Source organism: Ipomoea triloba, chromosome 3 (genome assembly GCF_003576645.1).
Source record: "Ipomoea triloba cultivar NCNSP0323 chromosome 3, ASM357664v1".
NCBI classification, from domain to species: Eukaryota; Viridiplantae; Streptophyta; class Magnoliopsida; order Solanales; family Convolvulaceae; genus Ipomoea; species Ipomoea triloba.
Window position 1 is genome coordinate 6,730,996 of NC_044918.1, and position 12,115 is coordinate 6,743,110.

The following is a 12,115-nucleotide window of genomic DNA, read 5'->3' on the forward strand; positions in this document are numbered from 1 at the left end:
ATTAAATATTAATTGCATCATGGTTGGCATCTCCTAGTATTGAAGCTATCTAGCTAGTTCAGTGATGATTAAATTAACTTTATAATTTCACCTGGGATTTGTCATATCTTACCTGTACGTATAAGTAAATATCTCGATCATTAGTTTAATATGAAAATATGCTCATGGACAATTGTTTATTCATCTTTATGCGCCCCTTTTCCTTATTTAAGCACTGAAACAGTCAGATCCATCGCAGAGCATCAGATTAGTTAACATTCCAATTCTCTTGGAATTGAAGGACGGAGAATTATTGGAATGGCATCATTCGAAGATTCTTCAGTACTGGAGGGATGGTTTCTTGATTTGGTAAGTGAAAAACCTTAGTTTTTTATTCGAGAAAACTAAGGAGAAAAAGGTTACTAGTTTTAGAGTTTTTTTGTGTTTCTGATGAAGTTGAAACGATGAATGTGTGGTGCAGGAAGAAGATGATGAGTGTTACAACTTGGGGAGCCATCTGCAGGAGAACTCGTTTGATGATTTCGCAGCTCACAAGTCTTTTATAACGCAGGAGGAGAATATTGTACAGCAGCGATCCGAGTCGCCGGAAAGCTATACTTCTGGTTATTCCATTTTCATGCCCAACGCCAACAATGGCAATATTACCAGAACAGCTACCATCTCTTTCGCCGGCGGATTCCAATTCCAGGAAGAATGTTTCCAGGCTGCAGATCAGTTTGAAGAACGCCCTCTCAAACACCTCAAAGGTAGTGATGATTACACTAAGAAGCAGCTGCCTACTTCGTCTTCTTCCACTCTTCATCACAACGTCGTTTCTGGGGTTAACAAGGGCGGCGATCGCGAGAAAACTCCTCTTTCCCAGGATCACATTTTGGCTGAAAGAAAACGCAGAGAGAAACTCAACCAGAAGTTCATTGCTCTCTCTGCCATTCTTCCCGGCCTCAAGAAGGTAAATACCATTTTGTTCGGCCTATAAGAGCATCCTTATCAATGGAGTTTTTTCACTATGAAGTTTTTGTAAGTGTGATTAGGAAAGAGAAAATAGAAAAAGTGTAAAAAAAACAAACAAATCTTATTTTTAAAAAAATAATAACAAAAAAAATACATGGTCGGGCGCGTCACACACCCGCATGGGCGCAGCTGTGTGCGAACGCGCACAGCAAATGGCTTTTGTTTTGTTTTTTTTTTACGCCAAATATGTCAGCTAATATCTTCATATTAGCAGAAGAACTCCAAACTTTCTCTCTCATACTCTCACTCATGTCATGTATACAAAATCCTGACATGCATTATCCCCATAATCACCATTGATGGTAATGCCCTAATATCTAAACAGATCTGTAGTCCACTTATTAACTTAAATTTTTAGTTGAGATAGAACACATGCATACTTCAATTCATTTCGTTATAATTTCATGCATGCACCACCATTTCATTGGGTAAACTCCATGACCTTACCAAACAAAAGGAAGCAAATCAGTTGCTCATAGTTGACCAGTCTAAACAAAAAAGGAAAGTCATTCCGACTAAGAGTTATGCATCATAAATCTTATCTTACAACTCTAACAAACAAAAAATCATAACAAGATAAATCAGTCAAGCTATCCATAATTAACAGTTTCATATAACAAAAGTCCTAATAAAATATTCATACTGAGAGTTAAACTTACCAAATTAAAGTTTAATTTGGTGGCTTTACCCTTACAGTCAGACAAAGCATCGGTTCTTGAAGAAGCCATCAGGTACGTGAAGGAGCTTCAAGAAAACGTGAAGCATCTGGAGCAAGCGAGAAACACAAGATCAGAGAAAACGGTGGTGAAGAGACGTAAAGTGATTTCTCCCGCCGGCGACGATTTGTGGGAACAAGGACACGACTGCTCCGACGTCGACGACGATAAAACTGCGCCGGAAATTGAAGTCATGTTTTCAGAAAAGAGCGTTCTCATAAGAGTACACAGCCAGGAACGGATTCCATCACTACCCACCTTTCTGAGGGAGATAGAATCGCTGCAACTTACCATTCTTAACAGCTCCGCCATGCCTTTCGGCAAAAATGCCACAGATATTACTCTGGTTGCTCAGGTACATTACGTGATTTCATTTGAGTACTATTCCTAAGTTCCTATTGGAGAAGAGTGGAGTAGAAAGATTAACAAATCTGTAATTTGATTTGATGCAGATGGAGGAGGGTTTCTGCATGACAACAAATGATGTTGTGAAGCATCTGCAAAGGTCTATGAATCCCAGAATTTAAACAAGAATCTGCCGTTTTATTTATGTTTTCCCAGATTACCACCTGAGACTTTAATTCTCCGCGCCGTCAAATGATGATTTTTTTTAATTATATTGTTATCAATAATTAATTAGCACTTGGCATGGACTGACAATAATTAGCTTCTGTCTTCTCAGTCTTGTTTCAATTCTAAACCCTGAACCATTTTAAATGCAACTAATTTTAACTTTATGATGTTATTTCATTCTATGGATTTTAATATTAACAGTTGTTAAAGCAACATTTAAGGGAAGTGCTCCAAAAAATGTGGCCGAGTGGGTACAAGCTCACGAATTTGTTTTTTGTTAACACCCTTCCAGTCGAGCTACACACTTATGATCTTTCTAGTATAGTTTACTCTCTTGTGTGGTTTGCAGGTATTACACAGGAACATAGTTTATTTAGTCCACACCCTCCAAAATAGTGGCTAAGTAAACACATCCAGTGAAATAAATGATATTATAAGGTACGAATTTATTGGGATTTTTGTAAAACTATTTGTTGGGATCTATTCAATTCACTTATGCAAATGCTTTTGGTATTTATATAAAATGAGATTCAATCTTAAAAATTTAATAGAATGGTGGATTTAAGGATTATTATATTCTTTGTTGTCCGGCTACTTAATTGAAGAAAAGTTGTAAAAAATCAAACTTAAAATATTGTGGTTATTAGCGTAATTGTAATACCAATTCAACAAAGTTATTAGAGGCTGAGGATTAGTAAGTTACCGAAACCTAAATCTAGTAGGCGCCATCCTTATCGTTGTTGAATCGAACAACGCATTTCCTATATTTTTGCATCTTATGATAAGTTGGATCCGATCTTGTAACGGACCATGTGTAGGGATGTCAGTTGTACCTATAACTAATGGGGGACACGAGTTCCCGCTTTGACGGGACAAGGATGGAAATAAAAATAAGGGAACGGGGGCAGGGATGGAGAGAATTTTTAATTCCTCACCGGGGACATGGGTGGGGATGAGGAGTACTCTCCCCACCCTGCCCCGTCCTCGAAAAATATATACGTATATAAGTATATAGCTACATACATTTAAGCCCCGCTGCACACACATATATGTATTACTATATATATATATATATATATATAATTTTAGGAAATATTATAGATATTAGACCTACTTGCCTTGAGATTTATTTTTTTGGGATATGAATATTTTAATAGTATTTAAGCTGAATATTTATAAATTATTTACTTAAATGTTGTTTAATATTTTATAAATTAAAAACGGGTAGGGGATTCCCCATCCCCACATAATCTCCTTGGGGATGGGGATGGGGAGATTTTTCCCTTTCCCAGTGGGGATGGAGACAAGGACGGGGAATGCGGTAAAAAGTCCAGGGCGGGGAGAGGGTATGCTCCCGCCCTCGCCCCGCCCATTGAGATCTCTAATCAGGTGAGGGTCATGCTCCAAATTATATTGTGGATCAAGGTCTATAATACGTATTGTGAATTTATGTTTAAAATGATGTCTTTTTGTTTAAATTAGTGCAATTTTTTTTCTTTTTCTTCCGTTTGATTAACATTAACTAACATTTGCAATAGATATATAATTTGTTAGTTGTAGGTATACATAAATTTACATCTGTAGGTACATAATCGGTTAACTATAAATGTATCATGTATGTTAAGTGATGGTAAGTATTGTTATCGGGATGTATTATTCTCAATATGATCAGTAGTACAATAGTAAGTAATAACAATAGTTCTAGTACAATAGTTTTAGGACAGTGGTGTTGTCTGTCAGAAACTAAGTCCCCCCCCTCCTTTACAACATGGTTCCTCTTATATTTGAGGAACAACGACTGTTTGTGACTTGTAACGGTTGTTCAATGATGGTGAGCCTTCAATGGTAGTGGAGATGTTTATAATAACTCATCTCCTCAAGTGTAACGGGTGACCGTTTGACTCCTGAGTCCACTTGCCTACTTGTAATCCGGGTTAGTGCTGTTTGCCCAATTACTCTGTCATTAAGTAATTATAACATTGTTGTAAGTTCATAATATATATGTGAACTGTAAGTAAATAAACTTAAATTAAAGCTAAAAGTTCATAAATTAAGTGTTTGACATGTAATCATGATTATGTTATAGTCTTAAGAGATCAGATATCTGGTTTAAATTTAACAAGTTTTTATTATGAACTTACGGTAAATTGATTTTATAAATACATAGTTAACATATTGTGTATTTGAATTAAACATATTATGCACATGCAGTTAACATAATATATGTATCCGTTCTAACCTTGTTCTAAGTTCATATATAATATATGAACTAGGGTAAATAAACTTAAACTAAAGGTTCGTATATTGAGTGTTTGAAATGTTTCATGATTATGGTATAGTCCTAAGAGATATTTGATTAAAATTAGCAAGTTTTTATTATAGACTTAGATATTTGTTGAGAGGAGGCTTGGTGAATATCTACATGGCATATTAAAATTGTCATCTCTGTAGGTAAATGTAGCTTTCCCGGTTTATTTAGTACTCCGTATGTATTAAAAAAAAATAACCCTAATATTTTTTTTGAGTACTAACCCTAATATTTAATTGATATTAGCGTAGGGTAGCTCGTAAAAAACTTGAGATCACGCAAAACAAATTGAATCTATAAAACCTTATTAGCCTTTTTTTATTAGTTACCTTATTAGCCTTTAATTTGTATGTCTTCCATCTAATTTTGTTTTTCTTTGTTACGTTATTAATAACGATAGCTTGATTTTTCTTATAAAAAAAGTATCAATATATTTTAAACATTTTTTTGGGTGACATGAACTAAAATAATTTATTTGCGGGGAAAATATACATATGATTAGATTCATATAAAATGGGGAGTTTATATATATAATTTCCTTTTATGGAAGTGATCTAGCTAATTCTATATTTGGATGGGATGCGCTCTGACGTTCGAGGAGATACGTGTTTCACGTGTGTACACAAAAGGACAAAAACACCTACAATACAGACAATTGACTAACGTATACTATACTCCATGTATTATCTAATTGATGTAGCAATAATTTAATTTAATGATGATATATATATATTAGTCAAGCTACCCTTTTAATTAGTTATATTTTATTTTTAAGCTTTGAGAAAAAAGAAATAGATGTATTTATCATCTTATGAAATTGAAGCAACCTAATAAAAGGTAAAATAATGAGATATATATATGACTAAACTTATTGTAATATCAACCTATGCAGATTACATAAGTGGACTAACGACGCACTGTAAATTCTGGTCTAAATTTTTTTTTTTGGTAAATTCACGGGGTCTTTCGCTCTGAGAGGCACGGAAGTTGGCCCAGGGGGAATCATCACTTGTGGAAATCAAACCCGGGTTCCCCCGAAATTCTTTCCCACAAAGAGAGCTCACTTGCCACTTGAGTTATCCCATTAGGTTATTCTGGTCTAAATTATATATACTTGTCGTTAACATATTATGTACCTTTTATATTATTGAAATTTCACTTATGTAATGAATTAATGTTTTTTTTTTAAATTGAAAATGACTAAGTACTTACCAAATGGAATAAAATCTTTTTGTGCTACTAAAATGGGCCATGCCAGACGCCCAATAGCCAGAATATGTATAGAGAACCTTAGCTTAAATATCCCCAAAGCAGAATAAAATCTTGTTCTGCCCATGTTGTGTGATTTAACAATAAGATCCTCCTAATCCCAATCTAATTCATTTATTCATTATTTGGGCATCATTAAAATATTTTCTTTTAAATTTGTTCTAGGTTGAGTTTGAGTGCAAGGATAGATGATGCGACAATTATAGGTCGCAAAAGACAACGTTTAACTTCTTTTTATTTAAATATAAATAAATAAATATAACGTTAGCTCTGATCTTCCGACCAAATGTGCGACGTTGTTCGAATTGCTAGGTTCTATGTTCCACATAAGACATAGTAATTAGTAAGACGTCTTTGTCTTCTTACTGAATAGTCTGGAATTTCTGACAAAGCAAGTTGTTTTGGCCGGTCCATTTATTTAAAAATTTCATCGGTCTTTTCGGGTTGTTATGCCGTGGACCCAGGTCCACCTTGCAAGGTGGACCTATGTCTACATTCATATACACTATACTCTATATTCACATACACTATACTTTACATTCACAATTTGTAAATTACACATTCACACATTACAAAATTATATGTTTAGTAACTATACTCTACATTCACATACAATATACTCTACATTCACAATTTGTAAACTTCACATCCACACATTCAAAACTCTATATTCACAGGTCCTATACTCCACATTCACAACTTGAGAACTCCACATTCACACATTACAGGACTACAAGTTGCTAGAACTTCTTAACTCTATTACAGATTCACACATGCATAACTCTACATTCACGATTTCTATACTTCATATTCACAATTTGAAACCTCCACATTCACACAATCATAAATCTACATTCACGATTTCTATACTCTATATTCACACTTTGAAACCTCAACATTCACACATTTTTGGACAACTCTATATTCAGCAATATGTTTACTAATTTAAAAAAAAAAAAAAAAAAAAAAAAAGACACGACGTAGTTTTAGACACAGGTCCACCTTGCAAGGTGGACCTGGGTCCACAGCATAATTTGCCGATCTTTTCTATTGCATGATCAGTGTTACCAATTATATACTTTTGATTGATGATATGAAATAACAGCAAATATTTGTCTGAATCTTCAAAGTGATTGACAAATTGATATAAAAAAAAATTAAAAAAATTTTTTTTTATCACAAACCATAAATTTGTGCTCATCTATGGGCTTTCATCTATGGGCCAGAAAGAAAATAAATGGAAAGACAGATGAAACCATGTTATGGTTCATGTTCACCGCGATGCAACTAAAATTAAAATTTGATGATACGGGATATAATGGATTGGATCTATATATGAGTTTTGATTTATAAGAAGTTCCGTAACAACTATTTAAAAGTGCATTTGAAGTTATGGTTGGCAAAATTAGCTAAAAATATAAAGAGATGTTAAGCTAGCTGATTTTGCTTAAAAGTATTTAATAAAATTAACTTTTTGATAAGATAATAAATGTAAAAAGACTAAAATTAAAAGATATTTTCATAAAATTTAAATAGTTTTAAATTTAAATAAGTTTGTTTACGCATTAAAATTTAACATTTTGAAATGAAACTATTAGCATAATCATAATCTAGCATTGCATAATGAAGTGGCAATATTGTTGCGGATCTCCTTCATCTCGATAGAGGTCTAACTTAATCCAATATTACAATACAATCCTATTCTCTCTCTCTCTCTCTCTCTCTCTCTCTCTCTCTCTCTCTCTCTCTCTCTCACACACACACACACACACACACACATTAGATAATCAATCTTAATAATAATAATAATAATAATAATAATAATATAGGAGAAGATCAAAGTTGCTCGGTGGTGAAGAGTTGCGGGAGAGGATAAATAAAAATATAGGAGAAGAGAAAATGCTAAAAGGTTTAATTAGGAGGATTAGAGGATGTCATTTATTTAAAAATAATAAGAATAAAGATGAAAAAAATTAAGAAGATAATAGCTTTTTTTAAAGGCTTGCGTTTCAAAATAAACTCTTATTTTAAGCTACTAACTTATTTTGAAAACATTACTAATAACTTAAAATAAGTTATAAGTTTTGCTAAACAAAACTTGAGTGAAGTTTACTTTGTGGCCCAAATTGATAAAAGACCATCCACAATACAGTGGCAAATTATTGTGTGAACCATGATCCACATAGCTGGGTGGACCATGAATATAAGATACATTTTATTATACTAAAAGTACATTACTTTTGTATTGAACGTATATTATTACTATAAAATAATGTACTTTCAGTACTTAAATAATGATTGAATGGCAAATTATTGTGTAGACCATGGCAATACAGTAAACCAGCCTAGGTGAGTGAACCGTCCAATGTTCTAGACTTTAGATGATGCAAATGAAAGAAACACGGTGGAGAAAAGTAAGCCTTTATTGACCAAATTATGAGGAGTTGGTGCCATTATTCTTACGGGACGGAGCTTTCGTACTTCGCAGACAAATGCTGGACATGATGCAGAAGAAAAGCTAATCTCCACAGTGAATTGTTTGTAATAGTTTCACACGTGCACCTAATCAATTCCACTCTACATAATACTAATTAAATTCTCTTAACATTATTAGAATAGAAGAATTTCGTACCAACATATACACACACATACACTTCAATAATTTGGATAATACATAATTTATTCATTTCCTTATTACGCGTTCGTCTTCTATCTCATTGTCGGGTCAACGCTGCTATCAACCTCAGCTCGTAGCTGTTGTTAGACCACTATAAAGACAGATACCGCCGGTCGGAAATCTATGCGTTGCTCAGGCGATCATAGGATACCTAGGAGCTAAACCTGGGATGGATCATCTTTCATCGGAAAATTTGTTCTCTGAAATGGTAAGGTTTTCTCTTAGAATGTTGATTTTTTAGGTAACACTAATTCAAGGTATACACGGAACAAATCCAGAGAATAGAACTTTTAATCTTGTTGTTATCAAGTAAAGCTAGATTGTTCGAACTTTGTTGTTTTTGCAATTCAATGAATGATTGATTAAAGATGTATACGCAGGAGGTGGACGATGCAGCTTTTGTGAATGAATGGATGGACACACTCGACAATAATTTTGTTCATTTTTGTCCAAACGATCCCTTCTTTCCACCAGCTTGCAGTACTGGTAATAATGGATTTTATGGAACGGAAAACAATGACGGAGGCGTTATACGGAAGCCGGCGGTGATGAATTCTGTTCAGTGTCAGCCGTCGGCGATCTCCGCCTCCCCGTTGATTACTGCCGTCAGCTGCAACCCTAGTGGCGGCAGCGAGAATCCGGTGGTGAAGGTGAAGATGAAGATGAAGAGTGAGATGGATCACAGGGAGTCTTCGGGGAAAACTATGATTAGTTTCATGCCGTCGTCGTCGTCTCATCAAGATTATTATTGTTCCGGCCGCGGTAACGACGAGCACCGTGAGAGCCTAATCAGGACGATAGAGTTTGGGGCGGGGAAGGGGAAAACGGGTTCCGCCGTTAGATCCCCTCTGCAAGCTCAAGATCATGTTTTGGCTGAACGAAAACGACGAGAAAACCTTACACAGCGATTCATATCCTTATCTGCCCTCATTCCTGGCCTAAAGAAGGTTAGCAATTATATTTTCATTGGTACGTAATTGTTGAGTGAAATAAAGATAATTTCAGCCAATTCAAATTGGTTAGATTATTAACTTGATAAAAAGTTTCAATGAAATAATTCGATCTGTTCTATTGACATTTTTTGTTTGAATCAATCAGAGCAACCTAGACAATGAATTTGTCAGCTAAGATCACAATGACAATTTAGCTGTGCACATCTTCAATGTCTTGAATATATAGCGACTGAGGTTTTTGTTATAGACAAAAGGTTGAGACTAATAACTGTAATTTTCAACAGTTGGACAAGGTATCTGTGCTTGGAGACGCCATTAAATACATAAAAGAGCTCCAAGAACGTGTGAGAACCCTAGAGGAGGTTGACCAGGAACAGACCAAGAGACTTGAAAACAAGGAATTAAAGAAAGAACGAGTCTCCGGTCACGATGAAGACTCGTCTTCATTATCTGATAGTGATGGCAACTGCGAAACCGGCACCGCCATCGCCTTGCCGGAGATTGAAGTCCGAGCTTCCGGTCAGAATTTGCTAATTAGGGTTCAGTGCAACAATCTACATAACCATGGAGGAGTGATTAAAGAAATATTTAGCGAAATAGAGAGGCTCCATCTAAGTATCAACACCAGCCATGTCATGCCCTTTGGCAACACCACCTACATAACCATCGCTGCCCAGGTAATTTCTTGCAGCTCCATTGCCAAATCCAGTTCGAATTAAAGCTCTATTTGGCATACCTAGCTATTTTATAAACTAGTTCTACTTGACATACTTAAGCTCTGTGATGGATTTAATTAACTTAAGGGTCTGGATTAATAAACCCAATAATTAAGAACAATGGGTAAATCAATATAAAACGGGTGATGTAATAGCAAAGTTAATAACAAGATAAATAGTGATAAGTCACAAATTAAAGACAAATTGCATTGATATGTTGTGTAAGACAATTACATGAAATGTGTAATGCTATTACAATTGTTTCATGATGTCTTAACAAGACAATGGACTAGGCTTTTATATATACTAGGTGGCCCCAGAACCGCTCCACGAGAAAGGGGCCGGGTAGTTACAACAAACTTGGACCGTGCCCTGGGCACTCCGGATCGAGCACAGGGCTCTACCTCGGGGCCCCGAGTCCATCCAAGTCCTTCTTGATCCACACCTCCGGGTCGGTTTGCTTTGGTCCAATTCCCAATATATCCATAACTCTGTTTAATTTAGTAGAACTTATAACTTATTTTAAATTACAAATAAGTTATAAACTCTGTTTGGTAAAATGTGGGATCATAAAATAATGGTTTATTTTTAAACAATTTCAAAATAAACTCCTTATTTTTTTTCTATTTTTTTTATCTTTATTAATTTACAAAAGTGACATTATCTACCCTTCATTTATCAAAATCCTAATACCTTAGTTTACCCTTTTATGTTTTTTACACTTATTAACTAATTCAATAATTAATTTTACCAAATATGCACTTTAATTTCAGTTAGTTAGCTTATTAATTACTAGCTTTTCAGCTTTCAACTAGACATGCCAAAGAGAGCCCTAGCTTATAAACTAACTTAAAGCTGCACTTTAATTTCATTTAGTTAGCTTATTTGTTACTAACCTTTCAGCTTCCAACTAGACGTGTCAAATGGAACCCTAGCTTATAAAGTAACTTAAAACTGAAAGGTTAAAGATATTTCAAACTTTTCAAATTTTACCAAACAGAATTTATTGTATATTTGTAGTTTAAAATAAACTATAAATTCTAAAACAAGCTAGTTATATCGAATATATAGTCTAAAATTATAACCCGTGTTTCATTTTTTATTGAATTTGTCTTAGATGGATCAGCATTTTAGCATGGAAGCAAAGGATGTTGCAGATATCATAGGCAGCACTATAGTAAGGCTCATACGACATGGAAAATTGAGATAGCTGGCTTACCGGCCCGTTGTGTATAATTATTTTCACTCCAAGAATATATTGAAGATAAATATATATTTAGTCGTTCTAGACTCAGATCTTTTGCTGGATTCGCAGGTTATTGATAAGGCTCTTAGACCACCGTACCGGAATGGCGGCCGGTCGGTCGGTCAAGAGAGTACGATTTCGTCGGAAGGTTCCATTGTTTGGTAAAAAGGGTTTTTGTTTTCGAGGTAGAGCCCTCGTTTTATTACCCACGTGTCTCGAATGGAACAGTCTGTTTTTTTAGTTTTAAACGACCAGTGGTACTTTTTCTTTTTTACTGTTTTGGGAGGCCAGTCAATAGGGCACGTGTTCTTTTGGCTTTTAGTAATTATTTTTGCCACCTTGAACTTTTATGTTTTAATTAATATATATACATGTTTTATTATTATTTTTTTTTCAAATCGTGAGGGGTTCGGACTGTTCGCACACCATATTTATAGGAGGCACCTAATCTCTCTTGCCAGGTTAATTTTTTTATACGAGGAGGGGTTTAAACTTTCGATGTGAGTGTACAGTCACCCACGCTAATCAAGCTAGTTTATGCATGTTTCAATTGTGATGCCAATTTACCATGGTTTGTTTGTCTTTGTTTGAAATAGGCTTGTTTAAGAGAATTATGTTAGAGAGTACGTATCTTTTGACTGCCATT

At 34.8% G+C, this 12,115-nt stretch overlaps 2 protein-coding genes across 2 annotated transcripts; both read left to right on the top strand.

Annotated features, from left to right (window-relative positions):
- The first annotated feature begins 297 nt into the window (after positions 1–297).
- Positions 298–2,668, top strand: LOC116012837 (transcription factor bHLH18-like). The gene is made up of 5 exons (XM_031252512.1): positions 298–348; positions 461–949; positions 1,708–2,082; positions 2,180–2,232; positions 2,650–2,668. Exons 1-5 carry the CDS (start codon positions 298–300, stop codon positions 2,666–2,668), a joined length of 987 nt encoding a protein of 328 aa, XP_031108372.1.
- Positions 2,669–8,694: 6,026 nt separating this feature from the next.
- Positions 8,695–11,786, top strand: LOC116014498 (transcription factor bHLH18-like). Its single transcript, XM_031254566.1, has 4 exons — positions 8,695–8,762; positions 8,935–9,501; positions 9,792–10,184; positions 11,341–11,786. Exons 1-4 carry the CDS (start codon positions 8,724–8,726, stop codon positions 11,431–11,433), a joined length of 1,092 nt encoding a protein of 363 aa, XP_031110426.1. The 5' UTR covers positions 8,695–8,723; the 3' UTR covers positions 11,434–11,786.
- Positions 11,787–12,115: the final 329 nt, after the last annotated feature.

Coding starts and splice junctions, on each gene's coding strand:
- LOC116014498 (XM_031254566.1), top strand. CDS start 8,724: ATGGATCATCTTTCATCGGAAAATTTGTTCTCTGAAATG. Junction 8,763..8,934: donor AAAATTTGTTCTCTGAAATG/GTAAGGTTTTCT, acceptor ATGTATACGCAG/GAGGTGGACGATGCAGCTTT. Junction 10,185..11,340: donor ACATAACCATCGCTGCCCAG/GTAATTTCTTGC, acceptor AATTTGTCTTAG/ATGGATCAGCATTTTAGCAT.
- LOC116012837 (XM_031252512.1), top strand. CDS start 298: ATGGCATCATTCGAAGATTCTTCAGTACTGGAGGGATGGTTTCTTGAT. Junction 349..460: donor AGGGATGGTTTCTTGATTTG/GTAAGTGAAAAA, acceptor TGTGTGGTGCAG/GAAGAAGATGATGAGTGTTA. Junction 2,083..2,179: donor ATATTACTCTGGTTGCTCAG/GTACATTACGTG, acceptor GATTTGATGCAG/ATGGAGGAGGGTTTCTGCAT.